The sequence below is a fragment of the Rattus norvegicus genome, chromosome 9, assembly GCF_036323735.1.
Source record: "Rattus norvegicus strain BN/NHsdMcwi chromosome 9, GRCr8, whole genome shotgun sequence".
Classification (NCBI taxonomy): domain Eukaryota; kingdom Metazoa; phylum Chordata; class Mammalia; order Rodentia; family Muridae; genus Rattus; species Rattus norvegicus.
In genome coordinates, this window is record NC_086027.1 from 120,844,870 (window position 1) to 120,871,715 (window position 26,846).

The 26,846-nt window shown below is 43.1% G+C and overlaps 1 protein-coding gene and 1 pseudogene across 1 annotated transcript; both read left to right on the forward strand.

Moving 5' to 3' along the window:
* Nucleotides 1–154: 154 nt before the first annotated feature.
* Nucleotides 155–26,277, forward strand: LOC108348229 (zinc finger protein 431-like). The gene is made up of 4 exons (XM_017596887.3): nucleotides 155–991; nucleotides 23,051–23,177; nucleotides 23,369–23,429; nucleotides 24,568–26,277. Exons 1-4 carry the CDS (start codon nucleotides 989–991, stop codon nucleotides 25,259–25,261), a joined length of 885 nt encoding a protein of 294 aa, XP_017452376.2. The 5' UTR covers nucleotides 155–988; the 3' UTR covers nucleotides 25,262–26,277.
* On the forward strand, nucleotides 25,395–26,090 carry LOC134480274 (zinc finger protein 844-like; annotated as a pseudogene).
* Nucleotides 26,278–26,846: the final 569 nt, after the last annotated feature.

The following is a 26,846-nucleotide window of genomic DNA, read 5'->3' on the forward strand; positions in this document are numbered from 1 at the left end:
GAGAAAGAGCGAGCAAGGCAAGCAGGGAGAGAAAAATGAAGTAATGGGGGGTGGTGAGAGGGAAGGTGGAGGGAACAGAGGGAAGGATGGAAAGGGGAGGGGGAGGGAGAGTTGGAGAAACAGAAAGACAGAGTACAAAATTTCTGGATTATATAGGAAGAGCTCTGGGGAAGGGAAAACTCGGCCCCCGTGCTGTAAAGTTCAAGGTACAAGGTGGGGTATGCCAGACAGGCCCTGTTACAGGTGGGGACTGAGGAGTGCTGGGAGAACCTGGAGGCCCAGACAGCTTTGGTGTGTTAAATATATGAAGGTCAGCTGATTGTCAGGTCTGAATCCCAACAGCCACAAAGCAAAACTCTTGTTTTCTCAAATCTCCCTTTAATTGTTAATATCTTGGGCACCCTTCCACTTGTGGGACAGATTAATAACCCCACTGCAAGTTGAGTACCAGGGGTTATGCAAGCTGTATACTTTGATTCCAGGAGGCGGAAGGGAAAGAGACTACTGAATGTTGTGAGCTGAGTGCAGGTTGAAGTGAGGACCGGGTGAGCACAGGGTCACCGCCCACTAAAGGGAGGAGCAAGCAGCTGGGCAGTGGTAGTTGGCGAGGTGGGTCCTTCCTAGGGCTGGGCGGGGAGACAGATGAGCACGCTATTGGAGGACAGGCACAAGTGCTACTGATATGCAAATCCCTTTAGATCTGGAAAAGGTCTGGCCCTGGGCTTGATGCTTGGGTCTGGAACTGTGAATCCTCACTGTACCTTCAGCTCACTCTAACCCTTAGGGAGGTGCTCAAGTCACTCAAGACAACTGGCCAATCAGAGTCTGCACTGGACCTGCCAGTCAGAAGAGAAGGCGGGCTTTTCCGGGTGCCTTGGTGTAGTATTCGCGTAGTAGCTAAGCCTTCTTAAATGGTCCTGGCTGCTGTGTTCTGTGTCCTGTGTTAGGATTCTGTGAGGCATGTTCAGGCAAGCTCCGAAGTTGCGACATGGTGAGCACAGGGTCACTGCCCACAAAGGGGCGGGGGGCGGGGCGGGCGGGCGGGCGGAAGGCAGGGGATGAGCAGTGGGAGCTGGTGTGGTGGGTCTTTCCTGGGGCTGAGTAGGAATAGGCGGTTACCAGTGAGGTCTTAGCCACTCACTGGACCCAGCGGCAGTTTCTGAATAAATTCCCCGTAGGGGCTGCAATTGTGCAGAGCATTTGGCTTGTGTATGGAAAGATCCTTGGCGTTATCCCAAACTCAGAAGCCTAGTTTCTACAAGTTCTGTTCTTAGCATTTAACATTAAGGTGTAAGATCCATTTGGAGTTATTTTGTGGAGGTTGTGGAAGGCATCTCATGTGCTGGGTAGCAATCCAATATCAAGCTGTAATGTAAGAGTAGAATTGATGATGTAAAGGATTTGCTAAAGGTTAGGAGATAGCAAGGCACACCAAGTAGAATTTAGCTGAGAGAGGACTGCCTGCAAAACACCCCACGTGTAAGTAGTAAGCTAACCAGGCCTGTTAGAGATTAGGATGCTAGGATACACAAGTTTGTTCACCAGGATTGTCCAGAAATATGGCACCAGACCCTGATTTGCAACCAGCCACTAGGCCCATCTCCATATCAAAGAGCAGGCCTCTAACAAGCTGATCAGTGGGGCATTACAGGATCACAGTCAACTGTAAGGCCTGGTGTGCCATAAAGGTTTAGTTTTCTTCTTGAGAAAAGCATAGTTCTGCCACATGGTCAAGATGACACCCGGTGACAACCATTAGAAAAGGTAAAACAACAACAAACACTGTTGTATTGAGTGCTGGCCTGATCAAGCTAAGCTTTCCCTCCTTTTCCTGAGGTCCCCATGTTTGAACTCCTATGAGACTCAGGGACATGCTTGGCAGAGCCAGTAACCATCTAGGGCCTAGTCTTTGGGAGCTTTCCCTGGAGCCCTGGGTATAGAGATAAAACAGCTCCCCTAAAACCAGGAATATGCTTGGGGCCAGGGCATTTGGGAGGGGTTGCTTGAGATTCTGAGAATACAAGTCTTCCCACCTTATGGGTTATGGGTCCCAAGGCCACTATAGGCTTGGTAAGGAATATTTTTGAAATACACTGAGTTCCTTGTGCAGCAGTTTGATTAGACTTTTCCTGAGTGTGTCCCATCATATGATGTTTCTGCTAACTTTGTAGTTTAATCTTTCTGCTGACTTTATAGATGTCTCCCATTTCTTTCCATTTCCCTCACATAAACCATATACAGGTGACATTCTTCTTAAGCTTACTTACCTTAAGACCCATGACCCCCCAACCCCAGGTTTTATGCTTTCTAGCTTCTCCTTTTCCTATGTTTTTCTTCATCTGAGACCTACCACTTAGGACACTGTCACTAACCTACTGTTTTAGGGCACTGGTGTACTTAAGAAACATCCCGGGAATGTTTGCTGTGTAAATGTCCTATCTAAGTGGCCAGACTTGTAGCCTCCAGTTTATATTTAAATTGTTCAAAACTTAACCTGGAACCTGAACCTAAAACAAACTTAAGGGTGACAGCATACTTGGACTGTAAATCTACCTAGGCTAGATTCTCTTTTAGCATTTTAGACCCAGCTAACTGGATCTTTGCTGGTCTTTGATACTTTGTGGTTTCTTTTTCCCCACTTTTAATCCCCCTCCTCAGCCCCCTCCCCCCACCCTCTTTTCACCCCCTAACACCAGATAGGAGAGAAACAAGGATGGAGGAGAAAAAGATCCTTGAATCTAGTTCCTTGTACTCGACCCAGCAGCATGAGTCGAACACTCTCTGCTGCGGGGAGGGAAAATTTGGGGGGACTGCTGGTTAATACAGCTGCCTCGAGTTTGTTTTTCCTAATTTTTATGCCCCACAGTGCCATAGAAAGCAAAGCTACAAGTTAACAAACAATTCTCCAAAATATGCACAGAATATCAGTTCTTATCCAGAGGCACCTCCCTGTTCCTTCCACCAAGGTTGATAGAACTTTCAGCCCCTCCAATCATTCCATGCCTCAGCAGGCTGATAAATTTGCCTACAGCCCCTGACCCACTTTGAGTGCCTGGGTACATACAAGGAATAGGGTCAGTTGTAAGGCACAAACAAAGTAGCCAAGTGTGGGGAGCCGACTTGCCTGAGACCCCAACATTGAGCTAATTAGGACAGACAAAGAACATATGAAAGCTCACCTAAAGGACAAGCTCAGTGGAGAAAACCTAAGGTTCTAGCTAAAGTGCGGATACCAATCTGGGGGTCAGCATTGCTCAGTAACAAGGATTGCCAGGAGCACTGACACAAATCTGGTGTTCCAACAGGTTTGCCAAGTGGAGGCTCCTGACATTTTCTTGGGAGCTAGCTCCATACAGACCTTTGCAAAGGAACCAGCTTACTATAGACCCCTACAGACCCAGGGCTGTGACATTTTGCTGAGAGCCAGTTTCCTCCAGACCCACAGATAGTGACCTTCTACTAGGGCCCAACTTTCTACAGACCTAGGCCAACATCCCACAGGAGTGAGCCAACTATCCTGTTGCAGGATGGGACAACCAAGGAAGAAAAAACGTGTAAACAAAGTTCCCGAGGTCACTGTATTGGGTTTATCAAGATGACCAAGATACGAGGAACACATTACTCTGTCCCATCCAACAGGACAGTCAGTCAGGGTCCAGGGGGGTACCAAGAGGAGATTGGGGGACAAGAGACTTGAAGAAGAACTCTAATACAAGCGTCTGATCAAGCTGACAATTTTATTCTTGCTCTGGTCATATACTATAGCAAGACTGGGGGAGGAGGAAATCTTCAGGGGGCTGGGAGACTTCGATGTATTAGCCTATGAAGAAGTTGGCTCACACCTGCGGGATGTTGGCCTAGGTCTGTAGGAAGCTGACTCCCCCACAAAGGTCAGGAGCCTCCACTTGGCAAGGCGGTTTCTAAGCAAAGCTGACCACCAGATTTGTATCAGCCTTTCTGTAAGCTTTCCTAGAACACTGTTTTTTTGTTTTTTTTTTTCCCACTGAGCTTGTCCATTTGATGAACTTTCATCTGTCCTTTGTCTGTCCTAATTAGCTCAATGTTGGGGTCTCAGGCAAGTTGGCTCCCTCAGCTGTATTTTTTTTTTTTTTAAACTTACTTTCTTGTCGTAGCCCACTGGCAAATATACTTGTCATTTTCCTAGAAGTGGTACCAAGAGCTCTCCACACCTGGGAGAGTAGAAGATTCTAATAAAATACAAATTTACCATACTAGGGCTCTGTCTGCCCCTAGGGTGGGGTGGAAGGGCAGAGCTGGGAAGGCCTGTGCTGAGTCATGCAATCTCTAATCCTCCAATAGAGGGGCTGCTACCATTCTCTGGGGAGCCTAGCAATCAGGAGGAGCACCAGTGGGAGGCAGCTTGCAGGTTCTTTCCATGTTCTCTGATGTACTTCATCAGAGAGCTGTGAGGGAGATTTTGCAGCCACCAGGAACAACAGGTTGGCTAAGCTATCGGTGTCCAATCTGACTGGACTGACATGGACTGTGAACCAGACTGTGGTGCTGTTGGTACATGTGGTGTCCTGGGCAGAGGACCTTGGCCTCTGAGCCTCTCTGAGTGTGGATTCCCTGGGGAGGAGGCTCTGCATCTGGTTATAAGGTGTGTTGATTATAATATCACTGCCCAGTGTGCACACAAGCATTGCTCTTGGTGTGCAGAAGACAGATTTCAAAACTGAAAATCCGGTTTCTAGAAGTTCTGAAGATTGTATTGCAAATTTATTTTGTGTGATAAATTTTACAAATAGTTTTGAAACTGGGAGGGATGAGGTTATGAGAATCATCCTTTGGCAATACTTGGTTAAAATCCTTTTACCTTTCCACTATCAGCAGTCACAGTGAATGGAGTGATTCAGGGAAATTCAGTTCCAGAGTCCAAAAGGAGTTTCTGAGATGCAGAGGTTTCTCAGGTGTGCAGGGTGGGGTGTAGGTGGGTAGGGCAGATTCTACATCATTACTAAAATCCACATGGCATCATGTGCAAGCAGACATTAAGTTATTCTTCAACCTTCGTTTGTGTGTGGGTTCAGGGGGCTGGGTTTGCGTGAGATCACATGGGGGCATTGGGAGCCACAGAGCCATAACCCTCCTTTCTTACCACCTCCACACAGAGAGCTCTAGAGCGTGGGGTCAGTAGTGACCTGAGGGTCAGAAATATAGCAGTTTAGGGGTCAGTTTGAGTTATTTTTGTTGGAGTTGGGAAGTCTGTGTTTTTTTTCCATTTGAATACACATGCAATCGTAGGTAATATTGGTCAAGTTCACATTTTTCCTGGCTGAGTTTCCTTAGGTCTTTTGATTAAAACTTGACTATAATTTGGGGCTTATGTTCTTGCCTTTTTTTCTCTACATCTCATTTTTTCACAAATGTGCTAAACCTTTTGATCGCTGTAGCACTTTGTTAAGTACAGATGGAATCTACACTGTGCCAAAATGTGTACTATTTCTTTATAATCCTGTTGATGATTCTGAGGTTTTTTTCACATGGCAAATAGCTTTGAAATCAGCTGTCCTGTTATATATTATTAGACGTTTTCTTTAGATTGTATTGAATTTTTGCTGCAAATTTAACATACCGAACATTGCTTTTTTAACATCACTGTAATGGTGTTGTTTACAGTTATATAAGTTGGTAAAAGATATTCTACATAATAATTCATTTAGCAAGCTATATAGTACGTGTGTGAAACTGAAACTGATGTGAAATAATGTCCAAAGCCATAGAAAGAGGACTTTAGTATACACTTTAGTGACACAGAATACATCCTTATTGTCACGTAGACAAGATCTTTATAAGTATGACTTAATTGAGAAAACAAAAAGAGTGAAAATAAAGCATGGTATAGAACTGGGCAATGAATCTGGATGTGACACAGGCTTGTGTCTTAGCAGTAAACTCTGATAGCAATAGGTTGGGATTTTCCATTGATACCTACTAAAACTAGTTAAGACTATGTTCCTATAGTTGATATAAAATTGTGCATGTTTAACATGTGTATTCTGATACATGTGTACATAATACCTACACCCAAGCAGTCCCCATCCTATGGAGTGTTGTATAGGAATCGAGGCTCGTGCCCAGACAGACCACACCTGGCCAGTACGGTTCCACGTGAGAGACTTTCATTGGTTCTGGGGATGGGGGATGCACAAAGGAGGGGAGGAGACAAAGGAGGAAAAGAGAAAGAAGGGGCGACGGTCAGGAGGGGTTGGCTTTTTATTTGGGTAGGGACATAACTTCTTGCAGGTGAGGGTAGGAGATGGGCTAGGAGGACACTGGAAATATATGACAACAGATGCACAGGTCCCTTTCACCTCTGGGTGACGTCACTGCTATCGCTGGGTTTGGAGACAACCTGCAACCATAAAGCCGGTTCCTCATACCAACACTAAGTTCTCATAAAAATGACAGAATTGCCATGGATCCCAGCAGTCTTCTCAGTATAGTTTCCATTGAAAGACCCCCGAAGGGAGCCCCCCACTCAAGTCTCGGGAAAGACGCGCACCCAGTAGGACACAGACACCGACCTGCTGTAATCACACGAGGAAGATTTATTGTGAGCGAGATGAAACGAGAGCTCAGGCCAGCATGCTGGGGTCGAGACTCATACGCCACACAGGGAGTAGAGGAGTTCGACCCCGACCTGAATTTTCACAGAGCTTATAAAGGAAAAAACCACAAACCAGGGGGATCAAGAGGGAGGGAGGAGGGGAATTCCAAAACCATAAACTGCCCATACATTTAGGTCATATGCTAGTCATGTGTAACACTAGGCAACACACCCAGGACTTTGTGACATTGTGATTAGGGGTAGTGACATTTTACAGGGCCATTGGACCATTGTGGCCGGAGGCTATGGGTCATTGTGGCTGTTCCAGGAAACTTTTCATGCAAGAATGTTCCGGGAACCATTGTACAGCAAGGGAGGGGTGAAAAGTTCATGTTCTCACAGACCCTACTTCTTCTTTTTGGGTAGCTAGGCGGCTTATTATTAATTTTTAATCCTTCATTCCCCACTTCTTCTTTTTTTGTTAATAGTTCTAATCCTAGAACTTCATGGAGAACTCAGCTTCATCTAGCATAACAGCTTGGTATTGTAGTCTTAACATGAGGATTCTAACCTGGACACTATCCAAGCCTATCCACCAAGGTCATGACTAGCTTTTAGAACTTCTAAGCTTATACGGACTGTGATCCCTGAGGCACAGTCCCAAGAAGTGTTAAGAGTACTAACATATGCAATGTTACATCATTTGTAATGGAAATCAAGCCTATCCCACACCTATCTTGATAGAACCCAGGACAAACATGACTGAATTTCCCTCTAGGTCCCAGCTCTCAGCCCCAACAGCTAGTACATGGCTGGTGAGGGCTGAGAATTGACAGCTGTCAGGGTGGTCAGCAGCACCAGGTACGGTCCTTTCCAGCGAGGCTCCCGAGTGTCTGGACTCAGTGTAGCTGCAACCTGGAACTGATGGGATGTCTCAGGGGTCTCCGGGGCATAGGCTGCTGTCAGCTGTGAGCAGATTTCTTTCTGTATCACCTGTAGGTCTTTTAGCCTGGCACACAAATCATTATTACTATGGCACTATGACATGTTGGTTCAGTAACATCATCTAATACAGTCAGGGGGGCTGAGGCCCCATATAAGATCTCAAAGGGGGTAAGGCTGAATCTGGAAGGGGTATTTCTTGCTCTGAAGAGAGCAAGAGGGAAGGAGTGTCACCCAGTCTGTGCCAGGCTCCATGGTTAATTTGGTCAGGGTCTCTTTTAGAGTTCTATTTATTTACCCTACCTGTCCTGAACTTTGAGGTCTGTAAATACAATGTAATTTCCAATCGACCTCTAAATACTTGGCCACACCCTGGCTTACCTTGGCAACGAAAGTAGGGCCGTTGTCTGACCAGATTACCTTGGGCATTCCAAATCGGAGGAAGATTTCTTCCAGTATCTTCTTGATGATTGCAGAGGCCGTCTCTTGTTTGGTGAGGAAAGCTTCTATCTATTCCTGAAAAAGTATCTACAAGCACTAGGAGATACTTGTGATTATATTTTTCTGGTTTTATCTCAGTGAAGTTCACTTCGACTTTTCACTAAACTCTCTAGGTCTCTTTGCCCTGTTTGCTTGCTAAGCATTCACTTATTGACATACCTTATATTTTCTACTGCCTCTCTGGCTAAAATCTTAAAGTCTATTACATACACTTAACTACTTGGACAAACTTTTTATCTCCTAAATGAGTCCATTTCTGTATTTGGCAAAGTGAGTCTTTTCTTTGTTCTCTGGGGGAGTATAGCTTCCCCCACAAGTGTGCCATTGTCCTTTATCTTTTAAGCAATTTGGGCCTTTTCTAAGTGAGGCCATCCCTTAGTCCGATCCTAGTTCTCAGTGGCTGTCTCTTGCAGGCCTGCAACCAGGATAGGCTCCTGCATAGCCATTTTTCGAGCCGCTTGATCTGCTTCGTTATTGCCCCATGCCACTGAATCTCTTCCCTCCTGATATCCTGAGCAATGAATAGTACTCACAGTTGTTGGCTTCACCAGGGCATCCAAGAGATGGCAAAAGCATCTGAAGTGCTGATGTGCTGGGGGGGTAGAGGTTCAGCCATCCCAGATGACATTGTGTTGTCCACCATGGCAGCACCCACTTGTCTCTGACCTTCATTCATGAAGAGAACTGTTCCCGTCTGTGGACAAGGTCCTCGGCTTTCAGCAGGGGTCAATCAGCCAGTCGCAGAGGTCTTTCCTCCACCCATGGGCTTCTGCCAGTACTTGACACTCGTGCTGTGGTGGCTCCAGGTCCGGATTGGGCAGCAAGGTGACCAGATTGTCCCCAACCGGTGGAGAATCTAGTCCATGGCAGCTGACCAGTGGTCCCATCTTTTGGGACACTCTATTCAAAGGCAGAACATCAGCCACTCTATCACAGTTTAAGTCCTGGATTGGGTGATAATTGTTAGTGCCCGGCTGGCAGGAGTGATGTGTTCCAGGCAGATCAGGACAAAGTCACACATCTCCCAGCATCAGGTACTGGTGCACTGAGACAGGTCTTAAGCTCCACATACACAGTCTGTAGATATGCATACACATGGCCTCACCCAGCCATTTCAGCCCACGCAAGCCATTTTGGAGAGCAATTTTCTCATGAGCAAGGGATAGGGGCAGTCAGGGATGACTATGAACTAGTGGGTGGGTTACCCGGCCCACGCCAAGGTCCACTGTTCTTCGGGCAGTCCATAAGTATTGTTCGTTGCCAGTAGCCCCTTGCACTCAAGGTCTTTGGATATTGGCCCACTGGGGGGCATAGGAGCACAGAGCATTGGGTCCCTGTATCCACACTTCCCTTCTATCTCTGTACATAGCCAGCACTCTAGGACCAAGAGGCTCTCCAGTGTCCTCTCTTGTCTTTTATCTCTCTTTAGCTCTCTAGCTTCCTCTTCTTTTTGTCTCTAGGGAACTAGCTTTCTGCTCTTTTTACCTTCTTTTCTTTCTTTCTTTTTTTTTCAGTCTCTTAGCATCTTCTTCTACAGCTATTAGGTGCTGTCCACTTTTCTGCACAGACCCTGAACCATGCATCAACTTATTTTCTCTGCAACTTACAATAACTCTCTCAGTGACTTAGCTTAACCCTTCAAGTTTCTGTAACTTTCTCTTCATATCTTTTCTTTATCTTAGCCAGATTGGTGGGGCATTTTCCAGCCCCTAGGAGACCCACCCTTGGAGCCTGGGGGCAGACCTGGAGCACTCCCTACCTTCAGAGGTATGAAGAGAGCAGGCAGAAGTGAGGGCCTTCTATGCGTGTTGGAACCCTTTTTTTTTTTTTCTGGCCTCTAGTAGGATTCCGTCTTTCCTCGGTGGTAAAGAAGACCTGTAACAGTTACTAACAAGCATATCAAATGGGATGGTGAGAAAACAAGAGAATCTTGAGAATAGAGTCTACCGAAGAGGGCAAACAGCATTTAGTCACACAGCTAAACCAGGAGGCCTTTCTTGGAACAAAAAGGCCATTGTCAGTGTCAGCTCCATGGCTTTGCCTCTCAAGAGAACCAGCCTCCAAATGACACTAGGCTTCTAGTAACAACTAATAACAAAAGGATGGAGAGATGGTTAGAACCTGGGTGCTAAATACTAAGCAGCTGACAAAAGAATTGTAACCAGTTCACCTGGGGCTTTCAGGACTTTAGTAACAGCCCTTTACCAAACTGTCTCAGTGGGCTATAGGCCCATGGAAAAGAAAACATTAATCCTGACTGGCAAAACAAAGTTCTTCACAGTTGTAGATTCTTTGAAACTATTTTAGGGGCTCTTTTTGTCCCCCAACCTGGGGCATTTTAACCATAGGGGCAGGAACTGGCTGCTGTGGGGATAGGACCAAAGGCACTCTCCATGTTAATGATGATCAGCGAGAAAAGTAATTTAATGTTGGAGACTGACTCCTCCCTTGGAATAAGGACAGCATATAAGGCAGGCTTCCTTAAAGAACTTCTCTTAATGAGCGCTCTCCTTCTGTGAGCAAATGTCAGAAATTCCTTTCTTGTTTTCCTTATAGTCCTCTCCCACCTCGCTCTCAGCCTTTTTAGATAGTTCTTCCCGTAGCATTTCTAACACCGCCTGTCCCTTTTTTTTTATAGCCTGTTGACAGCATTTCTGATCTTTTAGGCAGCTACGCACTAAGTGCCATACCGGCTGAAACTCCACCTTTAAGATTCCTTACTCCCAAGGAAAATTTAAATCTTTCCCAGTTCATCACAGCTGGCTGCGAGCATAAGCACAGATAAAACACTATATGTTTTTGTTTTGTTTTTCTTTCCTTTTTTTAGAGCTGGGGACCGAACCCAGGGCTTTGCGCTTGCTAGGCAAGAGCTCTACCACTGAGCTAAATCCCCAACCCCCAAAACACTATGTTTTAAAAATTAACTTTGGCTATCAACCAACACACCGCCACTAGAGCGGGGTCCACAAAATTAAGTTTCTTACTCACTAAGCATTAAGGGGACCAAGTAAAACTCTTCAACGAACAAAGCAAACAGTTTCATGATTTCAAACACAGTCGTCAGTCCAAGATTTTAAACACGGTCGTCAGTCCAAATTCAAACACGAAAAAAAGTCAAAAAGACACTGGACAATACCACAGAAAACAATCCAGACAAACAAGACCAAGACAAAGCATCCTATAACCAATTTCCACAGATGCCTGGTACCTTCAGTACCTGGCCCAAACTGCAGCTTAACCTTAGCTGCTTCCGGGATACCAAACACAGAAACAGAATACAGACAACAGACACTAACACATCTAAGCACACTTGTCCGTGCCTATACTTAAATAGGCAGCCGAACGCGACCTCCAAAGTCAAGTCACAGTCAGATCTTTTTGACTGTCCGTTGCCGGGTCCTCCCGACAAAATTCGGCTCGTGGAACGTTTCTCACGCGTCCCAGAGCCAGGACCCAACAAAGGCTGACTCGTGGAACGTCTCTCACGAGTCCCAGAGCCTGCGCGATTGGGGCGTCCCCCGGTGCGCTTTCTAAAAAGGAAAAAAAGAAAGAAAAAGACTATTCGGAGTAGGAATCCTTCATCTACTCACAGGCGCCATTTCGGGGTGGGGAACCTTCTTCCACCCGTGCACAGGGCAGGAATCCTCCTTCTGCCCAGACAGTGCACTCTCAAGCTAGCTTTCTACAGGGCGGGAATCCTTCTTCCACCCGTGCACAGGGCAGGAAACCTTCTTCTGCCCAGACAGTGCACTAAGACCTTAAACCGGTACCGAAAAACACAGACTACAGGACTTAATTCACACACACTCACACACACGAGCACAAACAAAAGAGAAAAAAGAAAACAAAACCGACGTCGACTTCGTGTCGACCAGAGGCACTGAAACTGATCGGCAGGTCGCAGACCTTGCCTAACAAACCGGTCGTCAAGGAGTAAAGTCTCCTCTGGACCTATCAGATGGGGTTCACCAGGCGTCCCTGGTCCCCCCTTGTGTCCTCCTGGGACGTCTCCCAGGGCGAACGGACGGTGGGTACCTGGACACGTCTATCCCTATCCACCCCGCTCTCCTTCCTGGAGCGCGGTCTCACTGAGCGTCCGCAAAACCGAAACAGCGATCGCACCAGATTCCCAGACAGAACATAGACACAGACCCAGACACAGCGCTGAGATAAAACAGAGAATCTTACCTCCAAGTGGGTCTAGGACCCCTGGGTGGTCGCGCAGATCCCGGACGAGCCCCCAAATGAAAGACCCCCGAAGGGAGCCCCCCACTCAAGTCTCGGGAAAGACGCGCACCCAGTAGGACACAGACACCGACCTGCTGTAATCACACGAGGAAGATTTATTGTGAGCGAGATGAAACGAGAGCTCAGGCCAGCATGCTGGGGTCGAGACTCATACGCCACACAGGGAGTAGAGGAGTTCGACCCCGACCTGAATTTTCACAGAGCTTATAAAGGAAAAAACCACAAACCAGGGGGATCAAGAGGGAGGGAGGAGGGGAATTCCAAAACCATAAACTGCCCATACATTTAGGTCATATGCTAGTCATGTGTAACACTAGGCAACACACCCAGGACTTTGTGACATTGTGATTAGGGGTAGTGACATTTTACAGGGCCATTGGACCATTGTGGCCGGAGGCTATGGGTCATTGTGGCTGTTCCAGGAAACTTTTCATGCAAGAATGTTCCGGGAACCATTGTACAGCAAGGGAGGGGTGAAAAGTTCATGTTCTCACAGACCCTACTTCTTCTTTTTGGGTAGCTAGGCGGCTTATTATTAATTTTTAATCCTTCACCATGCACTTGAAATTAGTTTTAAAAAGTACCAGAATGCTCATGTTTCTTGCAGTTGTATTCATACTTGCCTAAATATGAAAATAACATCAATGCTCATTTGTTGAGGACCAGCTAGGTGCCTCTAGGCAACCTAGGGTACCTTGGGTTAAAGGAGTGGGTAAAGGATTATGCACTTGTAAAGACTCTCACAGTCAGTGCTTTATTGTCATAAAACAGCATGTTATTATAGCTTAAGCATTATCAACCCACTTCTTTCTCCCATATAATTTTAACCTTTAATGCACTCTTATTATCAGATGGATATGGGAGCTTGAACCATGTTGTCAACATTGTAGGTAGCACTCGAAAATGAAGGGTGACCAAGTCAACTCAGTCAGTCAACAGGGTCTCAAGGGAGGGAGTGAGGATTGAAAGGAAAAAGAAAATTAGACAATATATAGTGTGATTCTAGTGAGTGCTGAGGCTGAAGCGGGTTTATTTTTCCCAGTCTGCTTTTCTACCATTTTTAGTACAAGCAAATAATAAGGTCAATTCTAGGTCAAGGAACAAACAAGGCACAAAGACCTGTGATCATTGTTTCTAAGGGCTCATTAGTTTGACAAGAGAAAAGGACTGGTACTAGCCCAAATGTAAATATTCTTACCTGAACCTACTGTCTAAGGCCTAGTCCATGGTCAAATTCCTCCCAAATTCCTACAAAGGGCAGAAAGCAGAGAATCTAGCTGAAGCAATCTTCTTCAAAGCGTTTTTTTCCTAATGTTTATTTAGAACATTATGTGGAGAAGAGAAATGAAATATCAAGCTTTCTGTAGCAAGAGTTGTTGTAGATGAGAAGCAAATGTGCTATTGTAGTATGCTATAAAAATGCAGAAAGTGGCTTTATTTGGATGGCATGAGAGCCCTCTGCCAATGAGTCATACTGCATGAAGAAGTACAAAGGAGGTTAAGAAACAGATTGACGGGGTTGGGGATTTAGCTCAATGGTAGAGCGCTTGCCTAGCAAGCGCAAGGCCCTGGGTTCGGTCCCCAGCTCCGAAAAAATGAAAAGAAAAAAAAGATAAAAGAAACAGATTGACTGTTTTGTTTGAATTTAAATAGTAACGATAAATTACAGTTGAACAAACACATAAAAGTCTTAGATAACTGACTCGGCTCTTTGTTTTCTCTGCCTTCAGTAACTTATTTTAGATGTAACACTTTCATTTTTGCTTTGGAGAAAGCGTTTAAACATTTAATATTTTTATACATTGGTTTATTTAGGCTTAATGCATAATATAGTTAATGTAGCGATTTTGTGCAACATCTCATTTATTTCTATTTGAATAGTTATTCAAACATCAGTTTTTCTTAAAAAACAATTATGAGTATTCCTTTGGAATGAAATGAAAAGCATTGTAATTCCACATTCCAAACTAGTGAAAGCTAACACAAGAAAGTGACTGCTTTTGTTTCCTGCATGATATATATTTCACATTGCTGAGAACAAAACTTCTGATTTCACATATAGAATGGGCCCAAGATAAGCTTGTCATGAATTCCTGTGTTGCAGAGTATTTGATCGCATTGTGAACCCAGAGACTGTCCAATTTACTGGATGCAGGGGTGGGGGGCAGGTGAGCTGTTTTTAACTGGTATGGCTCAGCCCTTAGTACACACCTTTGCTCTCAAATGATGAAGGTAAACATAGTTTTAGAAGGAAGCACTCATGTTCCTAAGTAATGTATAATTGAGTGGCTGAAAAAATGATGAATCAGGTTAAGATCTGACAGAATAGGATATGCCCAACTCTCAAGAGAAGAGGGAAAAGAGGCAATATAAGAGGAAGCAGCACAAAGGATAAGAGGAGGAGGCAGTTTTACCTGGACAATTTTACAGAGACATGCAGGCTAAAGACAGAAAAAGAGAAAATGAGCAAGAGAATGAGAAGAGAGCAATTTACTAGAGTTCCTTTGAGGCCAAGCACAGCAATTCAGTCAGAAGTGAAAGACTCAATTTGAATTGGTTAGCATGAAGAGTTTGAGCTAGAAGAGCAGAGTTGACCAGCCAGAGTTCAAAAAGAACAAGAAGGGTGATTTTATTCAACAGTTAAGTTTCAGATGCCCAAAACACTCAAGTGCCCAACCCTCCTGAGCCCCCTCAGTGTTTGTCCCCTGCTGAGCCTTGCTGATACATGGAAGCTTTTGTTCCTAACTAAGGAATATTTTTATCTTTCTGTTTGGCACCTGGGCAGTAACACCCAGTTCCTGTTTTTTGTTCCAGTTTTTCTCCTGAGGGCATAACTTATTTTTCCACTGTGCTTCCAGGAATTCTCCAACCAGTGAACTTGGGGAGAATATTCTGTGAACCTCAGTAAAGCTTTGGCATTTTCTTTGCACAAATGACCCCAGTCTGTGTCTTTTGTTAAATCCACCAGGCCTACGCCCCGACATTCTAGACCTAGATTAGATTGTACAGAAGCTGTAAGCTTCCTTGACTTAGCCTAGATTATCAGAAGGAGGAAGTAAGCCTTCAAGGCATTTTTTACTTTTTTTTTTCTTTTTTTTTTTCGGGACCTGGGGACCGAACCCAGGGCCTTGCACTTGCTAGGCAAGCACTCTACCACTGAGCTAAATCCCCAACCCCCTCTTCAAGGCATTTTTACATTCCTATGTGATAGTCACTGTCTACAAAAATAGAACCAGAACTGTATGTATCACAATCTTGCTGCCCCTATCTTTCCGATTTTGCTTTTCTTCGTTCACTATAGCTTCCCTTCCTTGCATTTAGGCATTTTCATTTAGGCAATATTGAATTTGAAAGATCCCCGAAGAGAGACCCTTACTCAAGTCTTGGGAAATCGCGGACCCCAGACACAGAGAGACCACTTTGGATGTAATAAGCAAAGGCGAGGTTTATTACGGAGACCTATTACAGAGATCTCCGGGCCTACACATATCCCATGCAGGAGACAGAGGTGTCGGCCCCCGAGAGGCTGGGAGAAAGAGCATTTAAAGGCAGAGGCTGTGAGCACCAGGGGATGGGGGGATGTCAAAGGGGAATGCACAGCATGTTACAGGATTGTTTTATGGCTCCAGGAGATAAGGGGACACCAGAAGGTTTTATGGCCCCCTGGTTCCTGGAACAGAGCTACTAAATCAGGAGAACGGCTGGGTCTTTAGGTCCTCATTATTTTTAAAAGTTTGTCAAAATTGATGAAGCATCTGTATTTGAAACACCTCTGGTTAGGCTTGGGCCGCCGGTTTCTTGGAGTGCTCTCTGCAGGACACAATGACTGAAAAGCACAAGTAGGGGCTTATCAGGGTCTGGAGGACATCTGGTTAAAGTATGACTCTGAGTAAGCTGGGGGGATGTCTTTGGATGGTTTATGGGTCAGTCCTCGATAGCCTGAGCTGGTTCCTGCATTCCTTTTCTTTATCTTTATGGCCTGCTATTCCTGGCGGTGAAAAATCCCACGCAGAGAGACCCTTACTCAAGTCTTGGGAAATCGCGGACCCCAGACACAGAGAGACCATTTTGGATGTAATAAGCAAAGGCGAGGTTTATTACGGAGACCTATTACAGAGATCTCCGGGCCGACACGTATCCCGCGCAGGAGACAGAGGTGTCGGCCCCCGAGAGGCTGGGAAAAAGAGTATTTAAAGGCAGAGGCTGTGAGCACCAGGGGATGGGGGATGTCAAAGGGGAATGTACCACAAGTTACAAGATTGTTTTATGGCTCTAGGAGATAAGGGGACGCCAGAAGGTTTTATGGCCCCCTGGTTCCTGGAACAGAGCTACTAAATCAGGAGAAGGGTAGGGTCTTCAGGTCCTCATTATTTTTAAACCTTTGTCAAAACTGATGGAGCATTTGTATTTGAAACACCTCTGGTTAGGCTTGGGCTGTCCGGTTTCTTGGAGTGCTCTCTGCAGGACACAATGGCTGAAAAGCACAAGTAGGGGCTTATCAGGGTCTGGAGGACATCTGGTTAAAGTATGACTCTGAGTAAGCTGGGGGGATGTCTTTGGATGGTTTATGGGTCAGTCCTCGATAGCCTGAGCTGGATCCTGCATTCCTTTTTTTTATCTTTATGGCCTGCTATTCCTGGCGGCAGGGCTTAGCCCTGAGTTTGTGGCTTTTGGGGCTAACTCTTTTAATTTTATATTTCTAAACCTAGAATTTGTATAATTTTCTTTTCAGCGGCAGGGCTTAGCCCTGAGTTTGTGGCTTTTGGGGCTCACTCTTTTAATTTTATATTTTTAAACCTTAAATTCGTATAATTTTCCTTTCATAATTAAGTTTTTAAATGAGGGTAGATTCTCATATAATATATCCTGACCACTGTTTCCCCACCCTACACTCCTAACTACCCCCCACTTTTATCCTTTCGCCAAGATCCACCCCTCCCCCCACACACACACACCCATTTCCTCTTCAAAAAGGAGCAGACCTAACAGACAAAACAAGATAGAAAAAGACAAGGCGAAAACCTTCATAGTGGACAAGGCAACTTGATGGGAAAAATCTCAAGATCAAGCCAAAGAATCAGAGTTACACCTGCTTCCACTGTTTGTAGTCCCTCAAAGACACCAAGCTAACAGCCATAACATATCAGCAGAGGACCTGGCATAGACCCATGCTGTCTCTATGCTTGCCATTTAAGTTTCTGTAAGATTCCTAGAAATCCAGTCAGTGTTAGTCAGGGGTTCCCTCTGATGTCAAGGGCCTCAAGTTAAACCAAACATTGGTTGGCCACTCAAACACCTTTGTTACCATCATGCCCCAGCACATCTTAGGAAGGACCAATTGTAGGTGTGTGTGGGTGTTGGGGGCAGAGGATGGGGTGTGTCAGGGTCAACCTTCAATCGGCCCCTCCTAGTGAGTGACTGGAAGGTGACCCCAATGGCTGTGACAAGCAGTTTTTATACTTTCAGAGGTACAGGTTACATTAGCAGGTTTACAGTTCACACTTTTATGGCATGCCTTTGAGCTCTTATCTGGGACCAGAGGGTCAGGCTACTATCTGTACATTCTGCAGGATTTTCAAGAATGTACCTGCTTCTCCCAAGAACTGTGGGTGGAGAATGGAACTTGTCCTAGCCTTGGCCCGAGGCCTGAAGCTGGGTCTTGCCCTAATCTTAACCAGAGGCAGTTGATGTAAAGCTGGCAAAAGCCCTTAGGGTCCCCATAACCTACCTACTTTCCACCAGGCCAAGCCTCCTGATAGCTCTTAGGCTTCAGTAAGAACTAGGGTCCTTCAACCCATTCTTTGTTGAGGTACTTTTAGGTTGTTTCTAGGTTCTGGCAAGTGTGAATAAATATGCTATGAACATAGGTGAGCAAATGGCCTTGTGGTAGGGTGGAGCACCTTTTAGAGAGATGCCAAGAGCTTTATAGCTGTGATTTGAGATAGATGGATTCTCAGGATTCTGAGGCACCAGGACTCTGAGGAAATGCTCATTTCCGTAGTGGCAGTATTAGTTTGCACCTTACAAGCATGGAGAGTTGTTACCCATTCTCCATATCCTTACCAACATGACTTGTCACTTGTATTGATCTTAGCCCTTCTGACATGTGCAAGATAGATTCTCAAAGTAGTTTTGATTTGCATTTCCTTGATTGCCGAGATAATAATGATTTCTTTAAGTATTTCTCAGCTTTTTGAGATTCCTCTGTTGAGAATTCTCTGTTTAGATTTATACCCTCCCCCTTTTTTTAAAAAGATGTATTTATTTAATGTGAGTGAGTACACTGTAGCTGTCTTCAGACACGCCAAAAGAGGGCATCAGATCCCATTACAGATGGTTGTGAGCCACAATGTGGTTGCTAGGAATTGAACTCAGGACCTCTGGAAGAGCAGTCAGTGCTCTTAACCGCTGAGCCATCTCTCCAGCCCCTACACCCCATATTTTACTTGAATTTTTTGCTTTAGAAAGTGTATTTTCTTGAGGTCTTTATGTATTTTATATATTAGGCCTCTATAAGATATGGATTTGTTTAAAAAACTGTTTTCCCATTCCTTAGGCTGCCACTATGTCCAATTGACTGGGATTTTGCCACTTCTAATCTCCTTTATATATTAATTTTTTTATTTATTGGCAAAGATGAGAAACAGAATACACAGGATGAGGATTGGCCTGTAATTTCTTAAAATTGTTATTACACTCTTGTAGTTCATGTTTAAAACACTTTCTGTCTGTCTTTCTGACTCCTTTTATTTTTGATATCATTTATGTTGTGTGATTCTATTCATTATAATCTAATTATATTGTTTCTCTGGAAAATGAAAGACCTGCACCTACAATTTTCTCTTCTGAAAATTTACTATGTCATGAGTTTCTTGAGGTTTTGATAGTTTGGGAAACAGTTTTAGTGTCCTCTTCTGAAGGCTTGTCTCTCCTCATTTCTTGGCAAATCTGTGTTTTCCAGTTGTTGCAATCATCAATTTTGGGGTTTGTGTGTGTGTGTGTGTGTGTGTGTGTGTGTGTGTGTGTGTGTGTGTGTGTGTCTGTGTGTGTGGTTTGTTTGTTTGTTTTTGCTACGTGAATGATTGATGTCGTTAAGACATTTGATTTTAGGTTTTTTAAAATTTCTGATATATTATTGCCTTTTTGTCCTAGTTAGCTTCAGTTGTGAACATTTTAGAGCCTACAATCATCTGAGGGGCTCTCACTTGAGGGCACGCCCTCATCAAAATGTCTGGATGCTTTGTCAGTGAGAGATTGTGTTGTGATGATTGATGTGGGAATGCTCTACACTGAGGGTGGCAGGATCCCTAAGCAAGTGGGCCTGGGCTGGATAAGAGAGCTGGCTAAGTATGAGACAGTGACCAAGCAGGAAACAATATTTGTTCATGGTTTTTGCCTTTTCTTGAAGCTTGAGTTTCTATCCTAAGCTCCCAAACTGATGGCTGTCATGTGACTGGACCAAACAAGTGAACCTGTTTATTTTCTGAGATGCTTTAGGTTAGAGAGTTGAATCAAAGTAGGAGAGTAGCAAGTTAGAACAAAAAAAAAGGTTATTTTGTTGCTGGACAGAAACTAGAGAAACTAGAAATGTTCTCCTTTGGAGGAAAGTGGTAAATATCAGGGCTTGAGATGGCAAACAGCATAGAAACTGTATTCAGAGCTTAGTAGGCTGTTGTAGCACCTGGAAGACTGGAGTCATGCAAGTAATGCAGTCAGAAGTTGAGGTCATAGGATTTCAGTGGAAAATAGACTCCATGAAAAATCTAGCTAGAAGTCATTTATGTGGTATTTTGACCCCAGATCTTTCTTATTCCGCCCATGCTCTGAGAAATTGAGTAAGGCAGAATTAAAAAATAATTAGCTATATTTCTTAGGTGAAATATTGAATCTGTTAGATGATTATTACTAGGAACTCATTTTGGACTACAAAAAAAAAAAAAAAAAAAAAACAACAACAAGTTGAGCAGAAATAAAGGCAAAGTCTGTGGTTTGTAGAGAAAAGCAGCCCTCGGAAGTTACCCATGGCAGCCAAATGCTGAGACAGAGGCATGAATTTTCAAAGAGATTATCACCATTAAAGAGAAGGTCTTTGCTCAGGATTGGAAGCCTAAGAAGGTGAATTAAGGGAAACAGTCCCTCCTGCTAAGCCTTCAGTTAATGGAAGGGGGAGTTGGCAAAGTCATTCCTAGACCCAGGAAGGAACTTCATATAAAACCTGCTACTACTGGTCCAAGCGTGGCACCCAAGTTCTGGAAATAAGAAATATGGAAAAATAAGGTTATGGCTTCTTCCCCCGTGGTTTCAGTTGAGCACTGTTCCAGCCATCTATGTTTGGCAGAGTGAGATCCCCAGTGAGGGAGGACACTGTGAGAGTGCATGGGATGAATCTGAGGATGAAGTCTGAGTTGCATTTGAGACTACAAGATTTAGAGATACCTAAGTTGTGAGACACCTGTCATGGAGAGCTGCATATAGCAAGTGGAGGTAACAAAGCCGAGAGATGTATGAGAAGTTGCAGGGATATGGCCATCTAAGCCTTTTGAAACTGAAGCTCCTTGTATCTGAGACAGAGATGCAGGATTTGGTGTTTATCCTGCTGGGTTTCTTGCGTTGGTCCGATCTTCCCTTACTATGTACACATTCCTCTCTACTGGAATGGGAAGGGGTATTCTGTGCCTTTGTATGTTGGAAAGATATAACTTGCTTTCTGATTTTACAAGATGTGGCAATCAAGAGTGTCAGAAGTGATTCGGGGCATTTGAAGATGTATGGGCTGCAGGCTATTAGGGTCATGGGAAGCTCCTGATTAGCTGCCTGTGAGGGATGGTTTTCCTATAATTGACTTGTTTGGACTTTTCCAGTTTGTGAAACAGAAACTTAGGCCTAGTTTCCCAACCTGTCAGTTTACAACCTGTCATGGAGGAGTCAGCCTTGCTCTGGCCAACTCAGTTCTCTAAATAGAAGCTTTCGTAGGAGGATCCTTTCCAGATGATTAGTTATTGGGGATGACATTTGGGTGTCTATAGACTCAACCCATTTGCTGTGTGTTGGGTGTGTGTGTGTGTGTGTGTGTGTGTGTGTGTGTGTGTGTGTGTGTGTCTGTGTCTGTGTCTGTGTCTGTGTCTGTGTCTGTGTCTGTGTCTGTGTATTGTGTATTGGTTATACCTGATTAGTCAGCTTCCTTCTTATGTTGTCTTGCCTTCAGCATTTTAGACTCTAACCCTAAATCACATAAGATGCAGTTGAAGCAATTGCTATTCCCTGCTAAGGTATTTTGCAAGCCTGGTGTTTTTTATAATTTTAATTTTTTGTTTTTGAGGACAAAGTTTCTCTATGTAGCCCTGGCTGTCCTGAAAGTAGCTGTTTAGAACATGCAGCCTCAGATGTAAATGGTCCACCTGCCTCTGGCTCCAGAATCCCAGGATTAAATGTGGGCCAACATGCCCAGCTTTCTCTTTGTTTGTTTCTTGTTTGTTTGTTCGTTTTTATATTATTGTCTGATGGGTTGGACTGTGGGTTTTGGCACATGTCAAGTGTATGCTGCTGTGTTGATCTTCATCTACGTTATGAATTTTGAAATTTGACAGAGAGCATATTCTGTTTCTCAGGATGGCATGTATTCATGACATTCATACTGCCTGGCTATATTGCCTGAGCTTTCTGAGTCATTGGATTGCAGGTATATGACATTTTTCCTACCTGTTGCATTTGTGTTGATTTATTTTAATGAATATGTATATTTTGCCTGTATGAATAAATATGCACATCATGTATGCCTAATCCCCATAGTAGTCAGAAAATGGCTTCAGAATTCCTGAACTTGGAGTAATCAATAGTTGTGAAGCTCCATTCTAACTACTGGCAATTGAGGCCAATTATTTTTAAGACCAGCAAGAGCTCTTCACTGATGAGCCAGCTCCTGTCCTATGTTGCTTATTTAGGATCAACATTTACATTGCCAATATTTTGAGCTATCTGTTTGTATCTGTTTAAACATTCATTCCCTTTTAGTAAGATCTCATTATTGTTACAGTTTAAACTGGGCCACCTCATGATTCTGGAAGAAGAATACTGAACTGCACTGAATGTAATTCTTTGTAGGAACTCTAGTAAAAAACCTCTGAGTCCTTTCTATCTTTTTTGTTTGTTTGATTGATTTTTCATAGGGAGACAGGGTCTTAATATGTACCTCTGGGGGGCTGGAGAGATGGCTCAGCAGTTAAGAGCACTGACTGCTCTTCCAGAGGTCCTGAGTTCAAATCCCAGCAACCACATGGTGGCTCATAACCATCTGTAAGGAGATCTGATGCCCTCTTCTGGTGTCTGAAGACAGCTACAGTGTACTTCTATATAATAAATAAATCTTTAAAAAAAAAAAAATATGTACCTCTGGCTGTCCTGGATAGACCTCAGATATACCTGCCTCTGCCTCCTCAGTGCTTGGATTAAAGACATGAGCGTATATGCTCACTTGATATTTTTTGCAGTTAGTAATTGTTCATACAATTTCTCTGTGTGCTTAGTACTGCTCCTCTCTCTCTCTCTCTCTCTCTCTCTCTCTCTCTCTCTCTCTCTCCATTAATTAGCATTTCTTTTGCAAGGCTATGTCCTACTCAATGAGCAAAGAAATGACAGAGGTGAACCTTATTACTCAGTTTTCTTCTAAGATGATTTGGTAATTACATTAGAACATCTGGGTCAAGAAATAAGTGGGGGAAGCACCAGAAGCATACATTTACAGTGATATCTGTATCATGGTTTCTGTTGTTAATGTATGGGATATTTCAGGATGCATTGACCTATGATGATGTACATGTGAACTTCACTCGAGAAGAATGGGCTTTGCTGGATCCTTCACAGAAGAGTCTCTACAAAGATGTGATGCAGGAGACCTACAGGAACCTCACTGCTATAGGTAAGACAGTGAATTTTCTTTTAGTTTTTAAAATGAGGAAACAAATGTTCCTTTGTTACTGTTGCTTTTCTGTAAAGTCAATTGAGAATAAAGAAGAATGAGGTGAAAAGATCAGGTTCACTGAAGATAGTAACTTAAATGTTGCCTAATTTCCAATAATATATCATACATTTTCCATTACTGTATTTTAGGTTACAATTGGGAAGACCAATGTATTGAAGAACATTGTCAAAGTTTCAGAAGACATGGAAGGTAATTTTCATGTGCAAGTTGGTATGAACATGCCTCTGAAGAAATGTTAGTATGTCCTGGAACTTTTAAAGAAACGCAACAGTGTAAAAAAAAAAAAACACTTCTTTAAGTGTATTGATTATTAAATTCTCAGAAATCCATGTACCTCAATGTCAGGTGTCTGACTTGTTCTTTACAAGGCATTCCTGTAAGAAAGAAGACAAAGAAACAATGCCTTAGCCTTACCATTTGAATCTTAACCACATTACAGCTACTCTGTAAACCTGCCAATCTGTTTAGTCTCATAACACACACACACACACACACACACACACACACACACACACACACACAGAGTAGGTGATAAGTTTATGTTTCTAATAGGCAAATATATCATAGTAAAGCTGATTACTCATATAGGAACATTGTTAAGTTTAAGTGAGAGGGACAGTTTATGAGAGTCAAGAATGTTGTTGAAGAGAAACCTTGATTCTTATACCATATGACTATGATGAACAAAAAGTCAAACTGTGTGAATACAAAGTGGAAATATTTCATTTGTTATTTTAACAGCTATATCCTGTGTCACAATGGATACAAGCCATGTGAGCACAAGGATATTGAAAGAAGCAATGCCCCCCCCCCCACAGAACAATTAAGATATATGTAGTAGTCCACATTTGAGCAGACTTTCTCAGTGTGATACAAGTTTATAATTAGTTGGTTTCCCAACTTCATTGGGAATATATCCATAAACTCACATAGCAGAAAATCCCTATGAATACTAGGATTTTGGAAATCCCTTTCTGTTTGTCCTGGTTCACTTTGCTGATGTGGTATGCAAATGTAGTGTATTTGACAATAAAGTAAATCATACGAATGTACTCAATGTGGTAAAGCTCTGAGCTCTTCCATTTCTCTTCAAATATATGAGAAATCTCATAGAGATAAAGGATGCTACAAATGTGACCCATGTAATAACACTTTTACCAACCCATAATGAATGGGAAACCATGAGTGTAAACAAAGTGATACAACCTTAAGATGTGATTCTTCTTTACAATTAGACCAAATTATAAAATTAATTTCCACAGGTAAAAAGATTCATTAGTTTGAATGTGGTAAAGCTTTCCCATGTGCCAACTATCTATCTTTGCAGGCATGAAAGATGTCATCCTGGAGAGAAACCCTCTGAAAATACTCAGTGTGGTAAAGCCTTTGCACAACATAGTCATCTCCAAAGACATAAAAGCACACATACTAGAGAGAAACTCTATGAATGTAAGCCACGTGATAAAGCCTTTACATACGATTCTCAGCTTCAAACTCTTGAAAGAATTCATACTGGAGAAAAACCCTACAAATGCAGTCAATGTGGTAAAGCCTTTGAACGTCGTTGTAATCTTGGAAGGCATAAACTAATACATACTGGAAGAAAATCCTACAAATGCAATCAATGTGGTAAAGCCTTTGCACAACTCAGTCATCTCAAAACACATGGACTAACACATACTGGAGAGAAACCTTACAAGTGTGATCAATGTGGTAAAGCCTTTGCATATCATAGTTCTCTCCAAGTACATAAAAGAATACATACTGGAGAGAAGCCCTATGAATGTGATTGGTGTGGTAAAGCCTTTATACATTGTAGTCATCTCCAAGTACATAAAAGAATACATACTGGAGTGAAGCCCTATGAATGTAATCAATGTGGTAAAGCCTTTGTATGTCACAATGATCTTAAAAGACATGAAAGAATTCATACTGGAGAGAAACCCTACAAATGTAATGAATGTGATAAAGTCTTTGCACATCACCGTAATTTTCGAATGCATAAAATGATGCATGCTTGAGAAAAACCCTACAAATGCACTCAATGTGGTAAAGCCTTTTCACAAAACAGTCATCTCCAAACACATAAAAGCACACATACTAGAGAGCAACTCTATAAATGTAAGCAATGTGGTAAAGCCTTTATATGCCATAATGAACTTCAAAGTCATAAAAGGATTCATACTGGAAAGAAATCCTACGAATGCAATCAGTGTGGTAAAGCCTTTAAATCTCATAGTTATCTCCAAGTACATAAAAGAATACATACTGGAGAGAAGCCCTATGAATGTAATCAGTGTGGTAAAGCCTTTGCACGACACAGTCCTCTCCAAATGCATATAATAACACATACTGGAGAGAAAACCTATGAATGTAATCAATGTGGTAAAGCCTTTGCACATCGTCGTAATCTTAGAAGGCATAAAATAATACATACTAGGAAAAAAACCTACAAATGCAAACAGTGTGGTGAAGCCTTTGCACAACTCGGTCATCTCCAAGTTCATAAAATAACACATACTGGAGAGAAACCTTACAAATGTGATCAATGTGGTAAAGCCTTTACATCTCATAGTTATCTCCAAGTACATAAAAGAATACATACTGGAGAGAAGCCCTATGTATGTGATCAATGTGGTAAAGCCTTTGCACATCGTTGTCATCTCCAAGTACATAAAAGAATACATACTGGAGAGAAGCCCTATGAATGTGATCAATGTGGTAAAGCCTTTGTAGGTCAGAATGATCTAAAAAAACATAAAAGAACACATACTGGAGAGAAACCTTGCAAATGTAATGAATGTGGTAAAGCCTTTGTATGTAACGCTAGTCTCCGAACACATAAAGTAATACATACTGGAGTGAAACCTTATGAATGTAAGCACTGTGGTAAAGCCTTTGTTGGTCAGAATGACCTTAAAAGGCATGAAAGAATTCATACTGGAGAGAAACCTTACGAATGTAATGAATGTGGTAAAGCCTTTGTATGTAATGCTGGTCTCCGAAAACATAAAGCAATACATACTGGAGTGAAAACTTAATTTAGTAAGTTCTTTGCCTCTCATGATCAACTTTGACAACATGAAAGAATTCATACTGGAGAGAAACCTTACAAATGTAGTTAATGTGGTAAAGCCTTTTCACAATCAAGCCACCTCCAACTACATAAAAGAACACATACATACTAAAGAGTAACCCTATGAATGTAACCAATGTAGTAAAGCCTTTACTGTGATCTTCAAAGGTATGGTGGTTTAAATATACTTGGCCCATGGCAAGTGGCAGTGTTAGGAGGTATGGCCTTTTTGGAGTAGATGTGGCCTTTGAGGAAGTATGTCACTGTGGAGGGGGGATGGGCTTTGAGACCCCATGCTTAAACTCTGCCCAGGGCAGAAGAGTCTTCTGGCTGCCTTCTGATCAAGATGTAGAACTGTCCTCCAGCATCATGTCTGCTTGGTGACAGACATTTCTTCCACCTTGATAATAGACTGAACCTCTGAATCTGTATACCTCCCGTGCCCCCAATTAAATGTCCTTTCTAAGAGTTGCCTTGGTCATAGTATCTTTTCACAGCATTAAAACCCAAATTAACACAAACAGCATAAA

Bases quoted from the DNA above. Each gene is read 5' to 3' on its own strand.
- LOC108348229 (XM_017596887.3), top strand. The intron at 23,178-23,368 runs GTAAGACAGTGA...ACTGTATTTTAG, and splicing joins CAGGAACCTCACTGCTATAG to GTTACAATTGGGAAGACCAA. The intron at 23,430-24,567 runs GTAATTTTCATG...CTATCTTTGCAG, and splicing joins AGTTTCAGAAGACATGGAAG to GCATGAAAGATGTCATCCTG.